This window comes from Paralichthys olivaceus, chromosome 17, assembly GCF_024713975.1.
Source record: "Paralichthys olivaceus isolate ysfri-2021 chromosome 17, ASM2471397v2, whole genome shotgun sequence".
Taxonomy (NCBI): Eukaryota; Metazoa; Chordata; class Actinopteri; order Pleuronectiformes; family Paralichthyidae; genus Paralichthys; species Paralichthys olivaceus.
The window spans coordinates 8,310,621-8,334,174 of record NC_091109.1 but is presented as its reverse complement, the minus strand read 5'-3'; the positions used below and the strand labels follow the sequence as shown (position 1 = coordinate 8,334,174).

Here is a 23,554-nt window from a genome sequence, read left to right as displayed (position 1 = left end):
CTTCTGTGTTTTTTCACACATCTTCTGCTTTAAATCACGGCCTCAATTCCAAAAAATGTAGGCTGACATTTTTTAAGCTGCAAATTACACAGATAGAGCAGCAATTGAGCAAACTTAAAAAAAAACACAAAATGTGCCACAGAGTGCTTCTTTGTCTGGAACTAGTATAAACAGGCCAGATAATTACATGCGGTGTACTTTGGAGAAGTCCTCCTCCTAAGCAGATATGGCTGCCAGGGAGGCATTAATCTGCTCATGCAACATACACTGCGTAGCCAAGGACATTCCCCTCTCTCTCTCCTTCTGTGTGTGTCTCATAGCCACACACACCATGCAGATAAGACAGCGCACACACACACACACACGCACGCATCAGACAGAGCAAACTCACTTCCTGTATAAATCATATTCATATTTCTGAGGGCTGCCGATGACCTCACGGCAAATGAAGCGTGGGTCCTCAGCTCCACAGCGGCAATCAAACGTGCGGCGGAGTAATTACAAAAGAGGGGTAGGAGGGAGAATTGATGTGGTTTGTCAATTAATGTTGCTGCAAGGTGTTTTTTCGAAAGGTTAACTTCTTCATATTCTCTGCACGCTAAATTAGGTCAATATTGGTCCGGCGAAGAGTCGTCGCCGTCATCTTGTGCGTCGGCGCGGATGGTGGGCTGAGTCATGGCGAGCCGAGACAAAGAGTCCTTGTTAAATGGGAGATTTGAGAGCATATCATGATGATGAGGTGTCCCCGATGTCAAAGAGCGAGTCTCTGCGCTGCCTCCAACTTTGCATTTCTCCACTCCCCATTTCTCCCCATCGTCTTTCCATTTCTCAGTTTGTCATTAAACAAATCTACAAACTACAAGAGGAACATCCACTCATAATTATACAAACCATGCATAATACAACACAGCCATTCCTGCTGATAGTTAAATAACCAAATTAAGTGCAGTTGAAAACTAGCTATGTGAATAAACTGCATACCTTTTGTTTCTACGAACGGTTAAGCACATCCACCCCAAAAAAAAGGAAAAGCGGGGAAAAAACAGCACTGCCGAAATTGCAGAGAAAAGTGTTTTTATTTATAGAAGTCGCTGGAGATGCTCATCATCAGCGTTTTTTCCGAGCCATAAATAATTTGTGGAGAGAGGTAATATTCAAGCTGGCAGAGCCTTAGTTGTGCATCTTTAATGGAAGTTTTACAGAAGCCGAGCCAGTTCTTGCATATGCTGCTGCCTCCCATATGGAGGGAAGGAGACAAAAGGAGCACAGTTGGCTTGTCCTATCTTTTCATAAGTCCATCTACACTTAAATGCTAGCCCCGGAGAAAAAACGACACAGGGGGACATAAACCCACTGTGGTTTTAGGAGGCAAGATAATGACTTTGCCTGCATTAATTTCTTCATCAGCCATCTTGTTTCTTCAGACGGAGTGGTTACGAGGCCCTCTCTGAAGGTCCTAGGTTATATAGATGCATTTCCCTCGCATAATTTCGGCCTTAACAGTTGTTGTCAGCAGTGCATTTTGTGAGTCGGCAGCTGGGGAACATCTGTTTATAGGTAATGAGTGTTTCGAAAAGCTACACCTCGCTTTACCTTTAATGTCTTTTATTGGAGCACACTGATGGGAACGCAGCTTTTTACTTTTTTTTGTATGCTTGTGATTCAGCCAGAAGATTCCGTCAATGTGGTCAATATTACAGATGCCTGCCTTGGGCACCAGACTGAACGAGAGCATATGATGGATCATTAATATTAACTTTCTTTAAACAGAATTCAATATGCAAGTCAATAAAGGCTTCATTATTGTTATATTTTTTACTGCAGACCCACATCTTCAAATTCATTCATTTCAATTCAAAATTCTTACCTCTTGCTAACGACGCTAAGCAGAAAAAAAAAACTTTCAGTCAACATCGCTAGTTCAATAATAGCTGAATAAACAGCAGAAATATTTAGTTTCTCATGACTCTTGCTCAGCGTCTCACACTCCGGCAAATCAAACAGGACACACCTCGCTGTTCTGCTCCTTCCAAACAGTGTCTAACAGTGTCTATAGCTCAGGGCACTTCTTCCAGGACTTGCTTTTTAAAGGCGTTCGTTTAGACAAATTTCAGCTGTAAATTTGTGGGTATTATGCAAAGCTGCCGGACCCCGGGGCTGTGGTCATGTTAGTCTAAGGGAGGAGCAAGTCCTCAGGGGTATGGGCGTCCAGGACACTGCCTGAGAAAACAGAGCTCTTTTAAGGAAATAAGTCATCCGTCAATATTTCCTCAGTAAATGGAAACAGACTTCTAAGAGTAGCAGGATTAGCCTTTTAACTAACTGGGAATGGAGAATTAGGTTACATTATTACACAGTCAAATTAAGTTAAATGTAGTTTGTCACAGTCGCCCTGCTGCTTTGAGAACCATCGTCACTGATGATCAAGATTTCAAGATGGAATAAAAAAGAACATTCGAGACTACTAATAATAACAAAATACGTATTATCGATAATGTATGGTACATAGCTTAAATGTTAATATGTTGCCAATAGGCCTTTTGTGAATATATAGTACAACATATCTGGATTAAAGAAAAACAGATATAATTGTTTTTATTGCCCAGGCATATTTATATATATTATGCTTTGTCCTGTAACAAAGCAGTGTAATCACATCATCATAAACCATGCAATTATGTGTATAGGTGACAAGCCTTCCTTTAGTGAAAAAATGGCTTGGAATGTCATAAAAACTGAGGGGAACAGAGATGAACTTCTTCTTCAGTGTGATCACTGCGTCCTATAGCAGAGCACTCTACAGCATTTTTTTTAGCTATTTAATTTTTGTATAAGTGGCCTGCCTGGATGTTATTTCTCTCTGAGGAGCTGTCACCTTACATCTGAAGGCAGTTTGTACACAGCACGCCGTCGCAGTGTGTGTATCGCTGCCAGAATTATATAAAGCGCTAATAAAATCAGCTCAAGTGTTCTTCCGAGTGCTGGGGATGCCCTTTGGTGATCCCTGGATCTTGCTCTATACATAAAACCAGTCTACATATTCAGGGGAGGATTAGTTTTGAATATGTAAAGTGGGGGTCTGCGCTGTGAGGCGAAGGGGGATTGGCGTATAGTGCTCTCTCGGCGGCGGCACCAAGCACGGGTGTTATCGCTCCCCACTACCAGCGAGTGAAAGAGGACGCCATCGGCATCTTCTGCTCCTGGAGGCCCCTGCCTGTTATGTTGCAAGGGACAGACAGCAGCACCCAAGGGACACAGTGGGTGTGAGAAAAGAGAGCAACAGAGAGCAATAGAAAGAGGGACCGTGTGTGTGTGTGTGTGTGTGTGCTTTCCAAGGACAGTAACACCTATCTTTCACTTAAGGTGGCCTCTATGTAACTCCCCTCACAGCTTACAGAATAGTGGTTAGATTTCTCACAGCACTTAACTGTGTTTCTCTCAGTAAACTGAGGGTGTGTGTGTGTCTAGGTTTTTAAGTATAGTACACATACAGTATTTCGGCATTTGCATGTGTGTGTGTGTGTGTGTGTGTGTGTTAGTGCTCTTGTTTTTTCTTTTTCTAGGTGGTGAAGAGCTGTGTGTGCCTGTGTCAATGTGTGCATGCTCTGTTTGGCTACATTAAACTTTCCCCAGATGTCTTATCTGCTATGCACAGGTCTGGAGGCTACACACACACACACACACACAGACACGGTGACACAGTGGCAGTAATAAATGTGCCACGCTATACGTTCACTCACATGGGCTCACCATCACTCAAATGATGATGGAGAACCATTAGAACACGACAGTGCCTCAGAGCTAATTGTTTGTAACTCCTCTGACATTCAAACTTCAAAATATTAATTTTCTCGGGATGATCCAGGTCGCTCTTGGGGGACTGACAAAATGATCGAGGAAAGTGCAGCGGCTTTCCCCCCCACCCTTTTTTTTTTAACAGTTTTGAATTACATTCATCCTAAATCATAACACAGTGTTTAACAGGATTAGGTGCTGGGGTTTATACGACACAACTTAAGACGGGTTATTTCCAGCTGGGGAGGACCATTTAGTTGGAAGTAGTTACATATGCATTGAGTAAGTCTTGATTTGTTGTATTGTTGAAAGATATAATAATTTATAAGATTTTGACCCCTCCCAAAATATTTGTTGTAGTTTCCAATTCCCACATGCTACAGTGCTGAACAATCAAAGTGTGCACCAAAGGAAAAAATATATTTATTAATATGTAGAAATATGAAGTGGATGTATTACCTTTTAAAAATGAATGCACTATGTTGATATCATACCTCAACAATGGCCCCGTAAGATTGTCGAAAGAAGTGTCTGTATCTTTGTTTCTGCCCACTCAGGTACAGGGTGTAGACGACCACATGTGTGCTGGTCTCGTCCTCTGGGTGGGGGGCACCCTCCCTCAGAGCGTCTTCGCTGGATGCTGCAGAGCCAGGGGAGGGGTCTTCTGCTGTCCAGATATAGTCATAGACTACCACCTAAAAAGCAAGCACCCACATTTTGAAATCAATCTTTCAAAACACACAAACATACACAGATACAGGTTAGAGGAACGCTTTCAAGATGGTATTTGATCTCAAAGAAAAAAACCAACACGCAGAAAAATAAGTGTCAGCAACTTTATTTGATTGAGAACATGTATCCAAAATCAAGAACTTAGCCTTGCTGTTCATTTTAATTACATCTAACTGGAGCCACCAGATAAGCGCCACTGGTGTGCAGTACATCAGCACGCTAATTCCTACTAGTGCATGAGTCCTATGGGGCCTGATCTGTGGCAGATAAAGAGACAGGTTGTTTTTTGTAATCATGCATACGTGTGTGTAATCCTGGTGGCAGGCTTGTTTGTGATTCTGTGTGTGTGTGTGTGTGTGTGCATGCACTGGGGCCACACACACCTGTAGTGTGCTGCCCTTCTCGATTAGGATGAGACACAGGTAACAAGCGGACCGTATAACGTGTTATATAGGTCATGTAACTCGAAGTCATCCATGTATGAAGATCATGGAAGCTCTCTCCCTCTCCGATAGTGTCTGTTGGTAAAGGCTCCAATGTCTATTTGTCCACATGCATCACCCAGATAAAGCAGCAAATCCACATGCTGAGTAAATATAATTATAAAATGACTGAAACTAGTTTGTCCTAAATAAATCCCAAATTCATATTCCAGACTGTCGGGTGAAATGTAGGTCCACACGTCTTGTTTTAGGACGTGATAATTAGTCGTTAGACCTCATCTACACATGCATAATGCACATCTATAATCTCTTTCATTTGAACTTTCATTTGAAATTTCAGACACAATGATGAAACACACACACACACACACACACACACACACACACTATGGCCACATGGGAGCATCCTCCATTGCTCTACTGATGTGCACACTTAAGTGATATCATGGAAACAGTGTGTGTGCTTTCGTGTGTGTGCATGTGAGGCCTTTTACACACACACACACACACACACACATACACAGTTAGAGTCACAAAGAGGACTTTTTCGAGTAGTTTGTGAAACTCAAGGTGACCCTCTAATTGGCTGAGTAATTATGATTCGTCTAAAAATACAGGAAAAGGAAAACGGCAGACTCATTCAGCGGGCCGTGAGTGGCAGGGTCAAGCTGAAGGAGAAGTTTAATTTAGTGGCGTATGGATGTCACCCTGCACTTATAAACACTTAGCCAAACACAACTCTAGGCACTTCGCTGTGAAAACAGTGGGAGCCATTATCACACTTGTAATTAGAGGCATTGCATGAACTGCAAACGAGACAGCCCCCATGAGTAGGAAAGGCCTCATTGTCAAAATGTCAAAAAGTCACGAGTGCATGGAGGAAAAAGGAGACTAGCTATGAACATCTAAAGAGGGTGTGTGTGTGTGTGTGTCTGTGTGTGTGTGTGTGTGTGTGTGTGTGTGTGTGTGTGTTCATGTGTGTAAGGGAGTGGGGGGGTGCATCTCTTCAATGCTAATTCAGTCGCTCATTAGTGAAATCGCCTCAACTGCGCCTTGCCTCTAGCTTGGCCTTGGTCCACACTGGGGGAAAGTGATTACCTGAATTCCGTCAGTAATCAGCACCTTGGCAAGGCGGCAATCAGTCTGTTTGGATAGTGTGTGTATTTTAATTTGCTCAAGTGGGAGTGTGCAAAAAATCCAGGATGTCTTCCTATATTGTGGTTCTTAGCTTGCTTATGATATGGTTAAGAAAAACATAAATATTTTTAAGTCAGCAAAGAGTGAGAAAACACACTTTCCTGCTCCCCTGGCTACAGGAAGTGTGCTTATAGAGCTGCTTTCAGGCCTGCACTGATCTCCGGATAATCTCCTGAAGTTATTAGTTATTAAGTCAGTCAATGTCCAAGTCAGTTGCTGCAGACGTTCTCCAGAGTTCCTCCTGCCGGCCCCTTGTAAAAACTCTGAATAATATCTGTTGTTGTTCACATGTCTGACTGGAGAATCTCCTGCTGAAGAACGGTTAAGTCTAGACCCCATTGTGTGGACATTCTCCGGAGTTCATGTCTGAAAACAGCCTATGACCCGACCCCAGTCCAGGATTTGCAAGAACCATTCAGTGGTGATAGAAACATCATGGACTCAGCCTGTGTACACCTGTCCCTTGTGTGGTGTGCATGTGTATGTATTTTGGCTTAAATGAAAATAGATTTTTTTCACATTAACCATGCCAGCGTCCTACGCTAATTAGCTTGTGAAATCTGGTTGACAACACCAGACAAAAGCCTGAAAAGGTGTTTGTGCGTTCGGTTTGGGTGACGCCATTTCATGTAACGCACCATGGCTCTCAGGATGCATCACTGCTGAGACACAAAAAGCAAAGAGCATTAGAGGGCCCGTCTGCTCTGCACTACTCTGTTCTGGTCTGTTGTGTTGCGTTATGGTAGTCGCCTGGCTTCTAGTCTTAGCCTGAGTGCTCTCTCCACTCCACCATTGTTCCATGTGATAGCACTAAGTGACTGATTTAGGTTCAATGCCTGCACGGAGCAGACAGGCCAGCTGTGGGTTAAGCAGATAGCATTCAAGTGAGCTAACCCAATTCAAACCCAATCAAGCTGGGATTTATTGTCGGGGTCTGTATTTAGAAATCTGATAGAGTCTGCATCAGTCCCTTGACTTTCATCAGGAGAGACAGGCCTTATTTCTTTTAGCGGATGACTATAAATGGCAAACCATGTTTTCCAGCAGGGACATAAATTTCAGGATTTGTAGACATTACTGCAAATGCACATGGCAAATGGGAGGGAGAGCCGGGGACATAGGAAGTGGGGATGGCACAGCTGCAGACATGGTTCCATGGTTCACAAATATAGTCTGTCTGTCTTTCTGGGAGAAGATTTGATTTCACACCTGCAGAATCACACCATAGCACATATGAATGCAGAAGAAAAGCAGTCAGATCCTAAATACAGGAGCCTGTGGAAAGGTTTTGTTTTTTAAAACCCACCATGACTATAAAAATTGACTGACCTGTCAATCATTTGAATTCAAGTTTGTGCAATAGAGATGGACCAATCTGACTTTTCCAGGTAGGGCTTTTACTATCAACAAATACTAATTACTAATCCAACATCAGTGTTATTTATCAAATATATGCTTCACTGTGTGAAACCCCATAGAACTGTTCGTGTTGCAAATGTGAAATCTAAACTGCTGAGCCTTTGAGTTTAACTACCCCACAAACCTTCTTTTAGTTGACCTCCAAGGTATACTGGTGGTTTTAGGATGTGCAGTAATGTAATGTTTATCAAGTTTGGATGTATGTCCTTTTCTGAATGACAGTACTATGCACACATAGATGTAATCCTAGAAAAATATAGAATTGAATAGACTGAAATTTTTGTGAGAAATACCTGATCCAGCAATTTCAGTCTATATCGGTATATATCCGATATCCCCCATCAGCATTGAATCATTGAATCCCTAGTGTGGAAATATATCATGTGATGAATTTTGGAATTCCTGTTGCTGAAATCCTAGTTTGAGGCTAAAGAAAAAAAGGCACCACTGCCTCAGTAAGAAGGATAAATGCACTAAGATATTCTTTTGTGTTATATTTAAAAACTGACCCATATTCATACCTAAATTAAGATCTAAACTTCCAACTAACAGCTAAAAAGAGGGCAGACAGTATCTGGGAATTAAATAGTAATTTTCCACTGGGTGATAGACTGGTCTAGTAATAGCTTTGTCTGGAAGAGGTGCATCGCATTTTTATATTTTTGTCTCCCATGTCCTTGACTGTCACAAATATCAATGCCTGACGTTTTCCTGCATTTTGTCCCATGTCGGTTATAAACACAGACTAAAATTAACCCCAAAACCATCATGACCCCGTCCACCATGTCTCTGCTGACAACCAAAACAGTTTGCTCACTTCACCCTATGACCTTGCAGAAAACGATACCAAAGCCAAATTCAAAGTGGGAACTAATCGCAGGGTCTAGAGAGCAAATTAGATTTCACCCACAGCCCAAAAATCCACCTTTTTAAAAACACCGCCATAAGGGGGGGCACATCACTGGTTAATACACACAAACTAACAAGGCCCCAGAGTGAGTTATCCACTGGTATTTAATATTAAGCTTTTATCACGGCTGTTATACATGTTTGTCCACATCGGTTTGTATTTGAAAGCATTTGTTTGTTTCTGCGGGATATATGGTATGTTTATATGTGTCATGTGTGTGTGCGTCTGTGACTGGAGGGAGGAGAGACGGAGCAGTCTGCATGGGCAGTCGGGCTGAGCCGGGCTGGCAACTGTCCGGGACAGGAGCCCAAGGCGTGGGCACGTACAGGCCTGTCAGTCCCCCTGATCCTTAAGTGATTGATCCAAACTAGATAGCCATCATTACAATTTATGCACCCTCTCTTCCCCAGGTATCCTTTCCTCTGTCTAATTTTACCTTCCATTTGCATGTTCCCACGGACTAATTAAATCTTTCTCTTCTCTCTCTCCTTGTCTGTCTACCTCGCTCTCCCTGTCTTTCTCTCTCTCTCTGCGGCCATTGGTATGAAGAATAATGCAGCACATTTTTTGGCACATTATTATGTATGAAATGTGGGGGCATAATGTATTCCAGTTGGTTGAAGTTCTCTAGACCCTGTCTGTAATGAGCACAACAGAAGTAGGCTCATTACACAGCCTCCGCATGTTATACCACCTTTTTCTCTCCCCTCTCTCTCTCCCATTCTCTCCAATCTTAGAGACAAAAGCTGCTGACCTTCCCTCTGTCTACAACCCCCGTACACTTTCTTTCCCACCCTTCACACAATCCATGGGCTGGGGTTTTCTCCTGCCGCTACCATGATCCTTTTGGTTTGTGATTCTGTCCCACTTGGCTTTAATTTACAGTGGGAAAATAATTAGAATCTCACTTTTGCAAAGAGTGGAGTGAAAATGTAAACAATGCTTCCCTGCGGGCGGGTGCTTCATCACTTTGACAGGTGCATTTGAATTTGCCTGGGTGGCGGACAGGCTTGGTTATTTATGTGTCAGTCGCACATGGAAGCCTCGGCTGTGGCTGGGACTGTAGTTGGGACTGAGACTATAGGAAAGAGACTGGAGCAATATGTAGAGTTGGGGATAAGAGTTTGGATTCTGGAGAAAACTCAGGTTTTGAGACAAAGGGGGGGAAGAGTACTCACACTGAAACCTGTGAGAGACAGAATTTAGATGAGGGGAGTGAGATATAGCTGGACATGGGACTTTGGATGTGGATGGTGCTTGAGTAAGTTTTGAAATGAAGCAGCAGTTGTACTATTAAGGAGAGCTTCTATTGTTAAAGGAGTGTTTTATTCTCCCAGATCATTTGAAGTGTCTGTTAAGGTGCAAGGTCACCTGGTTATCTAGCAACTCTTTTCTATTTAAGTTAAGTTCTGATGATATTCAATATGTGAACAGTATGTGAACATATCACCATTCAAAGGTGCTCTGTTATATGGAACAGTATAGGTGCATGGCTAATTCAGTGAATGGGTTTTCCTAGGCTTAAATTCAAGGGCCTGGGATTGCAAATGGCATCTGAATGTTCTGGCGCCGCTTTCAATGCAAAAATGACCATGTTGGAATTTACTACTAGAGAAATGTACTCATTAGTAATCGGCTTGAAATGAAAAAGAAAGCAAGACAAGTCTGATAAAATGATTTTTCAAGATGTCTTAAAACATGAAAAGGCACATTCAGGTCCTGAGCCAAATCTCTGCATTGGTAATGTCCATGGTGGTATGATGCCTCAAGACAGTGGAATTAGGAAAGAGGATGGCAAACAGATCTCTTTATCACAAAGTTCCACAAAATACTGGCACAACCAGGCCTGGACACAATTCTAAACAACTGAAACAAACAGGCTATCTTCAGTTCTTTCCTGTCCAACAAGACACAGAGAAGCAGCTACATGAGCAAACAAGAGAGATCACCAAAGATGACAATGACGGTACCGAAGGATCAGTACAGTGCAGGAACTTGTCAAAATGGAGATGTTGACATGTCTTGCCTCAGAGCTTGTTGATATTGTTTGATTCAAGGAGCTACTCAAGATCCAGGGATACATTCTTCAAGTGTAAGTTAAGGACTCATTGTAATGCTAATTATGGTATTAACATGTTCTCTACTGTAAGTGTAGCTTGCACTTCATTTGTTGGGGTCTCCTATACATCTGCAATGTGATGCAACATACTGTTGTAGAGAGGCGTTTGTGTATATTTAAAAGATGTAATGAAGTATAAATGAGGTGAATGCATGAACAGTACATTTGATGTGGTGAGGCTTAGCAGTATCACTATGCGCAGTGGTTGAATGTGGCTGCCGGTTGACAGGCTTAGTCGAGCCCAGAGGCCTATGACTGGATTAACTTGCCCCTGAGTAGGTGACTGTATATGACAGTTCAAAGGCTCTTCAGGATATACAATAATGTAAATGAATGCATCACCGCTCATGCAGCCCGGCGTCTTCAAGTTTAGTCGTGTGTTCTGTTTGTTTGTGGTGCAACTGACCTTTACATGCTCTGCACATAAGGTTGAAAGCCCAGCAAGGCATTATTTATGGCAGAGTTATCATATTATGAGTGTTTTGGTGGCTTTCATGGTCTTTTAATAAGCTGTTAATGAGGAAGTAACGTACTGTGAATCATAGCTGAGACGAAAACTGCACTCTTAGTCACTAGTGAGAGGCGTTCTGCTGCTCAAACCCAGTTTTCTCTACTTATGACTTAGGCATAGTGTCTAAACGTTTTTACACTGAGCCTAAAAACAAAAATGAAAAAAAAACAACACTATGAATTATCTACTGAAGAGCAAGGAAACTGTGGCCCACACATATGATGTTTGTGTTTGTCTCAGAAACGTTGTTTTAAAAGGTGGATGTATTTCAGGAATAGACATTTATGTTTTCATTCATTACAACAGATGTTCTTTTTAATGGTGCAAGTACCTTTGCAGAGTGTTGCTTTATGGGTTATTTGTACTCTACTTGTATTGCATCGGATGTTTTTGAGTCCGTCTCAGTGTTTTCTTTGTCCACTTTAACCTGCACGACTTTCTGAAGGCTGATGTAACAGATGAAATCAATTTATGACAAGTGAAAACTGGTTCTGAGTGTCTGCACACCCTGATTGACAGGCAGACAGAGTGGGTCAGTAGAGTGACTTGCAGGACTTCACAGAATTTTTCATGGGCCACCGGTTCACCGATCCTGCAACCCATTTGACTTCCCACATTGTCACAGCAGTCCAGATGGCGAGTCCGACTGTGAACTTGGAGAGAGTCTGTCAAACAGCCAAGAACTACGTTCGTCCCAGATGAGCCCAAAAAGTCTAAAACATTTTAAATGTCAGAGAAAATGATAACACGAGGAGAATTATAGTGAGAGAGGACTCGACTCGCTAACCCAACTCGACCTAAACTTAATCAGCTGACTAGTGGCCACTGGGAAAGTGAGCAGTCCACAGAGGTCCAACCAAACAAACATTTTGGTAATCCGCCAAACGCTCTTATATGTCGGCCGTGGGAGGATGAAAAAATTTCAGTTCAAATCTTCACTGAGTCTTGTTTTACAGAATTTATTTTGTATGCTGCAGTGTGAGGTTCATTGAAATACCACTCAATTCATCAGTGGGCATATTTGTTTTGCTTTTCTCTTTGCTAGTTTTTTGTGCAATTAATTCATTGTGTGAAAAACAAATACTATAAAAATATTGTAATGATAATGCTCAAGAATGATATGAAAATACATATTTACCATGTACCATGCTCAAAAGTTTTATTGTTATTAGATTATTGTTGGTACTATTGTCGCTATTATTGGTACTCATACTGAGCATATCTAGTAATAATAGATTCAGATGTAAAGGTAGTATCTTTTGTACAAAGAAAATATAATAATGGGAAATTAGAACTGTTTTGTGATGATCTCCTCTCTACTCTAACTTATCAGCTTTTTGACACTTAGGCCTCACAGAAATGTTGTGTTTCTTCATAGCAACTTTCCTTGATTTCAGTGACAATATCATTTCTTTTTTGAAATTGATATGCTAGCCCCATTGTCACTGTGATAGTTTTATGTGGATATTCAAGAACAAAAGTAATCACAATGTAAAAAATTAGCCAGCACGCACATGTAGAGGAAGGAAACATTAGTGTGCAAGAGGGTAGACATGGCTACTTCTTTTGTCCACAGATCCTTATTCACACACACACACAGACACACACACACACACACACACACAGCAACACTCATCTACATGCTCCACACACACATACATCCGTGCTCACAAACAGACAAAGCCTCACACAGTGAGGCAACGCATGCATGCGTCTCCAACGCCTGCAGGCACTTGGGGCTAGGCAGCAGGGAGAAGGGGGAGGTGAGGGTTGTGGGGAGATGAGGAGGAGGGCGGTGTGCACTGTGCAGAGGCTCTCTAAGCTATAGAAGGTCAATCCCTCCACTCCACCACCATCACCACCCCGTGTATCAGAGCTGGCCCCGGTTCAAGGCCTGTTTGCTGTGCTCATATCACAGACTGCATGTCGGCACACAAACAAATGTGCCAACAACACGGGCACATCGACACATGAACCAGAACATATGTACTGAGATTGCTCACTCACATACAAATTTAAACGAATGGGCACATATGTATAGTGCAGATGCACAAATCTTTATACATCATGGGTGACACCTCAAGTGCATATGTTCATCCACAGAGATATTTGACGTATAGACATAAAGTGTGAACCCAGTTACATCGCCACACACTGGCCTTATGGAACGCATGCAAATGCAAGGCCAAGCCGGGCTGCTGCACATTGCACATGGCTGGGAAAGGACCAAACCACAAAGCATAAAAGACCCCAGACATACATGCATGGATAAGCCAAGTAATGTCAGCCATTAGAAAGGAAATAGATATGCTGTTATTGTAAATTTGGCCAATATGTGGTCGGATGGCAGATATAATTGGAGCAGCTTGAAAATGGCATGGATGCACACTGTCTGCGTTGGGCCTGATTTGGCTGAAGCAAAGGTCTGTGTCTGGTTAACGCACCACTGGACAAGACAAGCCACCCATTCATATTTGCATGCAGGGACACAAACATACTGTACGCATCGCATAGTGACAAAATGGCTTGTATGCTACAGTGGCTCCCATCCACCCTCTTCTTATTACTGTGCCTATAAAGCAGAGATCACTGTCTATAAATATTTCAACTTGAATAACCATAGTTAAAATGCAATAATACCCTCTATCCTAAAGTAGCACAGACCAAATTGGACGTCAAGAGAAGATAAACAAGCAACAATGACTATATTTACAGTCAGAATAAACCTAACAACTTTAAAAGAGATTATCCAGCGCGATAGTATCTCTGAGTGCCTTAGATAATCCAGAAAATAAGATATGCATAATTCGCTGTAACTAATCTCCTTTGCAGAAAATAAAGCCTACTCCCAGCCTACAGTAAACAACTCAGATAGATAGCAGCCCATCTTTTACTTCCAAGCAAAGTCTGACTCAGCCATGGGCCCCAAGGAGATCGGTTTTCCAGGTTTGTTCTGGAGAATATTTTGGTTTACCTGCAGCTCAAGGGAAAATAGGTCCTTTGCATATTTTAATTTTAATACCTAATATTGTCTGTTAAGTGATAGCGTCAATAACTCATGTGCATTAAAGTGATTAAAGCCTTGAACACATTAGATTCATTACTGGACCTGTTAATATTTAACATCAAACGTGCAGCCACTGCCATGAAGACACTTGTTTATTTTTGAATTTAATGTTATTTTACGAATAATTAATTTCACTTTAACCAGAGGCAACAAAAAAAAATGACATAAACAAGTCCTATACCTTTGTATTATCACACCCAACATTTCTCATTCTTTTGTGTTGGGAAAAGCACTCACTCCAGGTGCATGGAAAATTTTAAGATGCCATGCTTGGATCTAAAAATTTCAGGAGACCGAGCTTTGTATAACGATGCCGCAGAGACATGCCAAAGTTGAGCATTGCCTTTGATATCCGAAATTTGACTTTGGATTAGTTCAAATCTAATCAGGCCTCGGAGGCTGAAGGTGATAAGTATCCAAGCCAATAACTGAAATGATGCTGGGAAACTCTCTCTCTCTCTCTCTCTCTCTCTCTCTCTCTCTCTCACACACACACACACACACACACACACTCTGCTCTGTCTCTTTAAGGTTATGACTGAAACCCTTATGACAAAAAAAAAAAAAACTCCAAATGTCTATCTCTCCCTGGGATGTCATGTGGGGCTGTTAAGACACGACACCTGTCACAATCACCAGACCTTCCTCATCCCCTCCAGGCCACAGGAAGCGGCCAAGGTCAAACTCTTTAAAGAAAAAGGAAGGGAGGGAAGGGGAAAGAAGTGACTAACGGCGGACAGTCACAAAGAATCAGATCCGTCAAGTTCAAGCTGTAAAACCTTTGTGAGTCAAAGGCTGCATATGCCTGTTTTGTATGTGTGTCTGAGTCTGTGTTACATACAGGATCACACAATTATTTCATCTCGCAGCTCTTTAGGTGAAAATATAACTTGCAGGCGGTTGTTGCAAGACCTCTGAAAGTGGTTCGAGTTGACCCGTCTTAATATTCATTCCATCAGCGGCTAAAATGTTTGAATTCTCCCTCTTCAGTCTGGTTTTGAGGATGAGGAGGGAGAGGGCGGAAAAGCCTCTGAAAATGCTGAAAACCTGCCGTCCATTTTAACCTCCTCCATCTGGACTTGTTTTGACAGCTGATGAGTGAAGCTGATGGGGAAGTTAAAGGAACACGCTCATCCTCAATGAAGGATTTATAGGAGACATTGGAAGAACAAAATATTTTGAAATGATCTCTAAGCGCATTATCTTGATCCTTTTATGTGACACAGAAGTTGACCATATTATTTGGCTGTGAACCAAACCCACTTCCTTGTTTTGACTTGCTATCTCTTTTTTCATTCTCTCATCCTCTCCCTCTTTTCCCCTCCGACAGAAAAGCCTGCCCAGGCCCATGCTTTGGTAGATAATGACATCCTCTCCCTGGATTAATTGTGAGGGACACATTAAGCAATGGGGCTGACACTCCCTGTAATTAAACTGTTCACACCGACGAGTTCATACTGGAACACTTTCTCCTTTCACGCTCTATCTCCTGCTGGAACTGAGGGTTGGTCTAGATATAGTATATTATTGGGATCGGGATAATATAGTGGAGTCTATCACCTTGAAATCAAGAAGAAGGGGGCGGTTTGTGGTCTTGGCCTGTGTTCATAGAACTCAATCAAAGAAAGTCAGATAAAAGAGTTCAATAAAAGTAAGGCAAAAAGATAGAATGGTTTCAGTAGCCTACCAGAAATGAATCATTAAAAATTAATAAAATAATCTTATTTTATAATCTAATCATCCAATCTAATATAAGATGGACGTAGAAAGCTATGATTGATAAGAGAGAATACATTCTCCGCTAATGGGCATTTTAATACCTCTATGGCAGCAAAACAGGTGCACACCCAAAGTAGGTGAGTTAAATGCTCCCTAAGAAGAGTAAACATAACATTGAGTCCTGGCATTGATTGTAACCTTAAGCAACATGAACACATCATCATAGTGATCTCTTTAATGAGCAGAGACCTGCTAGAACTCTGTGTCCATGCCTCTGCACGCACAGGTATCTTGAGTAACTGATTAGTGGAACAGGATAAGAATATTGTGTGTGCTAAACAGAGGTCAAAGAGGAGGCACATATATCAAAGTGGAGCAAGAAAGGGAGCGACAGTCAGACTAATGCAAAATAACTCAATCTGATGATGGGGCATTATGTTGTTGCACACATACGCTCCCTTGTGACATGATTTTAGAGAATCCCTGGCAGATGTTGCACAAACAGCTCTGAGACAAGCTACTACTCTTCAGCAAATACTTCTTGAAATGAATAACTTGATAAAAGTAGATGCTAACACACTTATTTTGCTGAGCATGTATTACAGACCCGAGAGGTTAAACATGCTGCTAGGAGTTTTTAACCCATATATGAAATGGTCTAATTTTATTATTGTTGCCCAACAGCAAAGGAGTCAATCAGTGAGAAAATTGTCTTTTTCTATAAACTGTCAGTGGTCGGGTTGGACCACCGGCAAGGTGAGACAAAACAATTTATGGCAGAGTTAGGGTTAGTGTATGTACAGGTTTAAAAAAGAAATTATGATGTCATACAACGATCTGAATTATTACCTCATTGCTGTGCATCAGTTGTACAGTTGTGTGTCTTTTTTCACTCTTTGCAAAACAAATGCACAGGCTGGCCAGGTTTTTACAGCAGGAGACAATGGAAACACTACCGCTCTTGTCCACAGAGGCGCCAAAATCAATGAAAATATTCCTTTTAGGGGCTTTAACTGACAGAGCTGCTGAAGACATAAACATGTAAATGTGTCTCTCATTGCCATGGTAACTGATGCCCAAGTATTTGATGTATATTTTATATTGAAATAGTAATCGGAAATTTCCCATTATGCATAAACATTAATTATTCATTAAATAATCACGAGCCAGGAATCAGGAGGAAGAGAGAGACCAGAGTCTGTGCCTGACCGATTGCTAGTCAGTCTCAGCTGTCAATCATAATGTTTCACCCTGTTTTTATTAAATCAAATAACTTATCAAGACCAAACTTTTCCAGAAAGATAAACACTTGTCATCAAAGAACTACCTACAGTCACAGAATAAATAATTTGATATGCACTTTGACTTTGTAGTTTGGTCCATGTCCAATCTACTAACATGGAGGAGGCAGTATTTATGACCTGTACTGCAGCCACCAGGGGACGATCGAGACACTTAGGTCTGGTCATTCATCCCTATATACAATTGATACACTGCTCTCATCTTATCAACGCTGACATTGGGACAGTGGCCACATTACAGGTTTAATAGAAACCACACTACGTCATTTATTTTTAAAAAGGGACAAATTGGGACAAATGTGTGAAGATGACCCCCAAATTGTCTTGCGTCTGGAAAATGCAGCATGCAAAGTATTTTTGGTGCTGACTGTTACAAGCTTCGAATATTCACAGGTAATTATCAGTGATGCTTCATAACCCCAACAGTGCTATTTGGGATGTAGTGATATTTGGAAAATTCTAAGAAATATAATTTGGAGGGATTGAACATTTGTTTGATCTTCATCAGTTTCTTTCTTTCTTTTCTTTTCCAACCACTATGCACCACTTTCACACGACTGCCCATCAAAGTCTGTGTCCTTTTAAGGGAACACAGGCATGTAGCGTTTGCAATCATATCTCATATTGAGCTCCCTAATGCTCAGACTGTGGATGCTGTGTTTGCTCTTACGTCACCCCTGTCCCTGCCTGCCAGCTTGCTGCTGCCTCGGGGCCATTGGGGCCCTCAGCGCTGTCCACTAAAAACAAAACCATCCGCTGTAATTGAAGAAGCCACTCTAATGTGACATGCACATGGAGGCGCGCGGCAAGGTTTGCATGCATGTACCCACAAATGTGCATGACGATACGCATACACATGCACGGACATACTGTGTGTATGAACTCTGTATGTAGGTTAACAGCCCTGCATTCAGAGACATTCAGCTCGGCACATGAATACACATGCACGCATGCCCGCACACTGACCACATTGCTCTTTGGTAGAGGTGACTGGGGGGTTGGGAGGACTCCGGTGACCCGACACTTATGCACATGCTCACACACACACACACACACGCACACACACACACACACACACACACACACACACACACACACCATAAACCCATAGATGCCCTCTGATTCCAGATGACCCCTCCTGTGCCATGGGAGCACTCAGCTCCTCCTCTCCTCTTCTGCTGTTCCTGTGTTACTGTTATGGGTTCCTGTTCAGGAGCTGAGGGCTCTATTGTTAGGTGACAGCGGTTCCTGTGTATTCTGCTACGGCCTGCTGCTCCCTCTGTCTCCCTCCCTCCCAATGCTCCGTCTTCTTTCACTTGACTTTAGATTTGCGTCTCGGGTGGCCTGATACTCACTTTACTGTAAAATTTGCACAGCAAGACTGATAGAAAAGGCAGATAGATGACCCAGATGAAACAACTTGTAACAGTATGTAGGTCTTTGCACACTAAGTCCAAAAAACATAATAATAATAAAAAGTGCATTCAAAAAATACTGACTTAGTGTGCAAAGACCTTTAGGAGGAGGCATTTATCTGAAACCACTATTAACGCTGTTCTTGATTGCTCTAATCAAGTGTTTTGCATAAACACAAACATTTTGCACGTTAAAAATACATAAATTCACTTATTCTCATTAAGAAAATTGTGTTTGTGCTCTTTTGCTGCAAAGTAGTTGCATAGAAACATTATTTTCAGTAGTTGGAGTTGGGTTAAGAGTTGCATCTCCCCTGGTTTATGTTCTTTTCCCAAATATATCTACAACATGATAGGCAGGGTAATATGGAACATTTCAAAATTAACTTTTATAATGAGATTAAAACTGTGCTTTATTTTGTCCTTAGATAATTAGTTGAAAAAGGATGACCCTGATTTCTCAGTATGGTCAGGTAGCACCATCCCGCAGTCGTTTAGACTAAAATTAGAACACGTTTTATATGATTAACAGCCAGCCTCCCAGACTCAGGTTATCATTAACTCTCCAATCTGTGCAGTTTGACTCTCAACAGGTTTACTCCCCACCAACCACGCTGCTGTTGCAAAGCACCCTGGGTGTTCCCAAACTCAGCCGCTGGTAACCCATTACCTAGACATATGGAGACAAACGGCACGACGGTACGCAAATGTTCAGGTTGCGAAAACATCTCCAGGGCCACCATACAAACCCCCTCGTTCCTTTCTCCTTCCTTCCCCACTTCTTTTAATCGCTCCCTCTCTCTTTCAATTATCCCAATGTCACCACCACCACTGGGAAAGTTTCCGTTTGTTGAATTAACAGCCAAAGAGCTTTGCAGAGGGTAAGCTGGCACTCTGTCATTGTCATAGTGGTGGCTCTGACAAAACAGTTTGCGTACCTGCTTAAGTATTACAGAAATTAACACCTCCCTTCCAGGTACAGTAATCAAGAGGGTGACAGGAGACAATTAATTAGGTCTATCTGCATCACTGCCTTTACATAATTAATGGGGCTCATTACTGAACCCCTAGTATGATGTGGAGCATGTAGCACTAGCTCAGAGCATCATAGCACTATAAGCATTAGTATAGTGGAGGTTTTTGATTATTTGTTTTATTTTGCTCATGTTAGCCTCAAACTGGGTAATCTGTCATGTCGATTGCAGACTCCTATAAAAATCTGTCTGCTTTTGATGAACCTTTTCCACAGGTTGTGCCTTGATGCTTAATTTAAAACTGTGACTTAAAACTTAAACAACTCCCATGTTTGCTTGTCCCTTTAATATGAACCACCGGAGCATACGAATGACAGGTTGTCATAGTGAACCCTGAGGAGTACTGGGCTGTTTTTGCCATTTGTAATGTTTTTTTTTTGCCTATGCCACATTAAAAAAAAAGTTTTTCTATGGCATTGCTCGGTATATTTTTTGTCAGCACAAGACCTGAACTACTGACTTGAACTAGTCATGATTTGATCATGCCGGCGTAATCACTGACTCTTGAGAGGTAAACACGTGCTAAACGTTTTGGCAAGGTCATGGTTAAAATAAATGACCATGGCTATTGGTTTTACATGAGAACAGCTGGATTATGTGTAAAAGTCTGCAAATCCCTCAAACAACTTCATGATTCTCACTTTTTTGTTTTGGACTTTGAACTTCAACAATGATCTGTTGTTCTCATTACTGTGTCTCTTTGTTAAAAGAGAGACACCTCCAGCATATTAAGTAATGCAGAATCAAAGACATGCTTCAGTCTGGTTACCATCAGCAAGGAGCTTATATTTTTATTGCAGTTTGTTGTGTTTGCCTGTTTTTAGGCAAAAACTACTGATGTTATCTCCTTGAAACTTGCTGGAAGGGTGAGCTGTAGGCCAAGAAGAATTCAAACTTGTATCACTTTCTTGAACATTGGAAGATGGTGTTATTTGACATTGTCACTGATTTCCCAGATAATAATTTATGGATCCTGATGAATAAAAATCCAGCATATTTAGAACATGAAGTGGCATGCTTGTATTTTTAGGATAGATGCCAATTGACAAGCCCATGAACCACATTATTGGTCTATGATGGGAACTTATTCATTTTGCTTGAGATCAAACTGAAGAGTACACAGGTTGATGTCTGACTCTTTCACCCTCTTTGCTCATAGCCACTAATCTCTACTGCTCACATCTTAACCTGAGAGGAATATTCAAATGGAGGATGGAGGAATCTCTAGTATAAAGTTAATTGGTGAGAAAGTAAAAATTAGATCAAGTTTTATGACAACCTTGTGAAAATTACAAGTAACAGGCCGTTTGCAGGTTGACTATTGAATGTGGATCTTTTTTTATTGTGTCAGTGCTGGAGGGAAAGGCATCATCAGAGGGGTTGTGCAGATGTACAACACAGCACATCTGCAAAACAAGTAGTAATTTAATTGATCATTTTATGATCATCTCCTATTTTGTGTCACTTGCTTTAACTTTAGTTCCCAACAAAAAAAACAAACGTAAAGGTATCATAATATCCATGATTTCTGATGTTATGCACTCTTCAAACACATTTCCTCCATTGATGCCACATTTTATAACCTACTAGCTTATGTCTATTTGGTTTTTGAACTCTGTTCAGTGTTTCTGGGTAAATATAATATAATATATTGGTTGCACCATTAGCTTCCTCCTTGTTGTGGTTAATGCCGTAGATGATGTGGCCAACCTAGATGTTAAAACCTTGATTACTAACAAATAAAGGATTCCTAGTCAACCTGTGTCTGTCGAAGGTTTCATGACTGAAACACACTGATGCATAGTATCTAATGTACTAGATAGAACCTTTCACTTGTGATTCTTCAAATGATTTTCCATTTTCAGTGGCCCTGTCTGGCACCTCATATACAGCTGGTATCAAATTAGGTGAAAACACACCAGGGAGAATATGGAGTTCCTGTTTACCCCAGATGTGATTTGTTGAAATGTCATACTTTATCCTTTTAAGAGGGTAATGTTCAATAACTTTCTAAAATTGGCTCAATATCAGTCTGCTGCTGCTGCTGTTCCTGCGACTACCTTGTTTTCTTCCTCCTCATCCTGCCTTTCTCTCACTTTGCTAATGAAGGCCTTGTGGCCTACTGTTATTAAAATTACGCCCTTGCCTCTGATATTAATTGGGTCCATAATAAGGAATGCGTCGGATTCATTATTTAATTGCAAGGGCACATTTGGAATACAGCTTCTGAAATGTATTTTTAATGAAAAACACTACATCCTGACCTAATCATATCAACCTTATTCTATCTAATTAAGGATGCAAAAAATCATTAGAGTTGCAAAATATTAGTTTCAGCTCTGTCAGGCTGCTCCTTTGCTCGCCTTCATGAATATATTTTTTTCCTGTCTATGATAAATAGTTAATGAGGGAAAAATGACAAAAATTTGCATGTAGGCAAATTAGTCTAATCGGGATATGTCTTTGCTAAGTTAGGAAAGTGACCCTTTTTACAGGAGAAATTGTTCCAATGATTATGAAATAATGGCAGGACCCATCTTAGTTTGATGAAAAATGGCCCACTTGACTAATCATAAAATGCAATAACCCTAAATGTTCATCATGCCGGTGAGCCTGTTAATCCGTTAGTTTAATAATACTAAATTAGATGCTGTAATTGTTGCTGTGGAGGCAGATATGCGTTAAAGCATCATTGATTTCGCAGTGCAGCAAGAGGCCATCAGTACCTAAATGAATCACAAACTTTGGTGTTAACTTCTTTCAAAGTCTCCGAACATTGGGGGATTCAATTTTCTCCCAATAAACAGGTCCATCACCATCTTATTTAAAAGTAGTGTAGTCACCACGCAGAGCCAGGGGTTGCAGTTCATTAAAGATACAAAGTGGGTGTAAAACAAATCATCCCTTGGAATAAGAAGTTCAGAAGTTTATGTTTTAGCTTACTCGTGTTAATTCTGTTTACGAAAACTAGATGACGGCTCCTCAAACACTTTGAGGGTTGAGACTATTGAGGGTCATGTGTAGAATTAGGTGTAGGGCAAGTGTTTGGTTGGGGTGAGGCATTTAGCGATGATTTTGAATAGGTAGGAAAGCATCAGGGTTGGTGTAAGAGTTCAGTACCAGAAACAATGTTACAGCATGATAATACAGCTTCTAACATCAGATGGGATCAGATGGGAGTGTTTTACAGGCTCGACATGACTGTATAAAAACCTCCAGCAGTCCAGGCAGAATGAAGCTCCTTCTGACCAGTACATAACAGGATCAAAAAACGTGATGAGTACACTCACACGGCATTTGATCCAATATATCTATAGCTTCTCTGTTGTCCTCATCCCCAGATCCTCAGCTGACCCACAGGAGGCTTTGATATCATCATGCCTGTTTGTTTGCAAATGTATTAAAATGAGCAGTAGGAGCTTCATTCTAAAACTAGTTAGGTTTGCCTCAACTACATTTACTCAACTATTCACACTAATCTAATGACTTACAATTACTAAAATGTCTGTTTTCGTTGACTAAAACTAGATCAACAAAGTTACAGCTTTCTTTAACCAAAATAAATTAGATTACATTACAACGATGTCTGAAACAGGGTGAAGACTGGAATCTTGCAACTACTAGAAATCTGCTCTACCTCCTTAGACAATATGACTCTTCCTCCTTGAATGGTATATTCAGATGTTGTTTGTATTTGTTGACAGTGTAAAACTGTATCTATTGGCTGAAACACTGTCAATCATTATCATAATTTTTCTGTTAACGTCTAATCCTCTTTGTAACGATTGTTTTTAGCCACCGTGTTGAGCGTACCCTTTTCTAAAATGACATTCTGGTCATTAAAACATCTCAAGATCACTTCAGAAAACATGTATTGGTTAAAATCTGTTTT

General features: G+C 41.2%; 1 protein-coding gene across 1 annotated transcript in view; it reads right to left on the bottom strand.

The window, feature by feature from the left end:
* ofcc1 (orofacial cleft 1 candidate 1) overlaps positions 1 to 23,554 on the bottom strand; it is a 78,369-nt gene that overhangs the window by 3,508 nt on the left and 51,307 nt on the right. Inside the window, exon 20 of the mRNA XM_069513105.1 lies at positions 4,290 to 4,490. Coding sequence (XP_069369206.1) covers positions 4,290 to 4,490 — 201 coding nt within the window. The remainder of the gene's footprint in view (positions 1 to 4,289; positions 4,491 to 23,554) is intronic.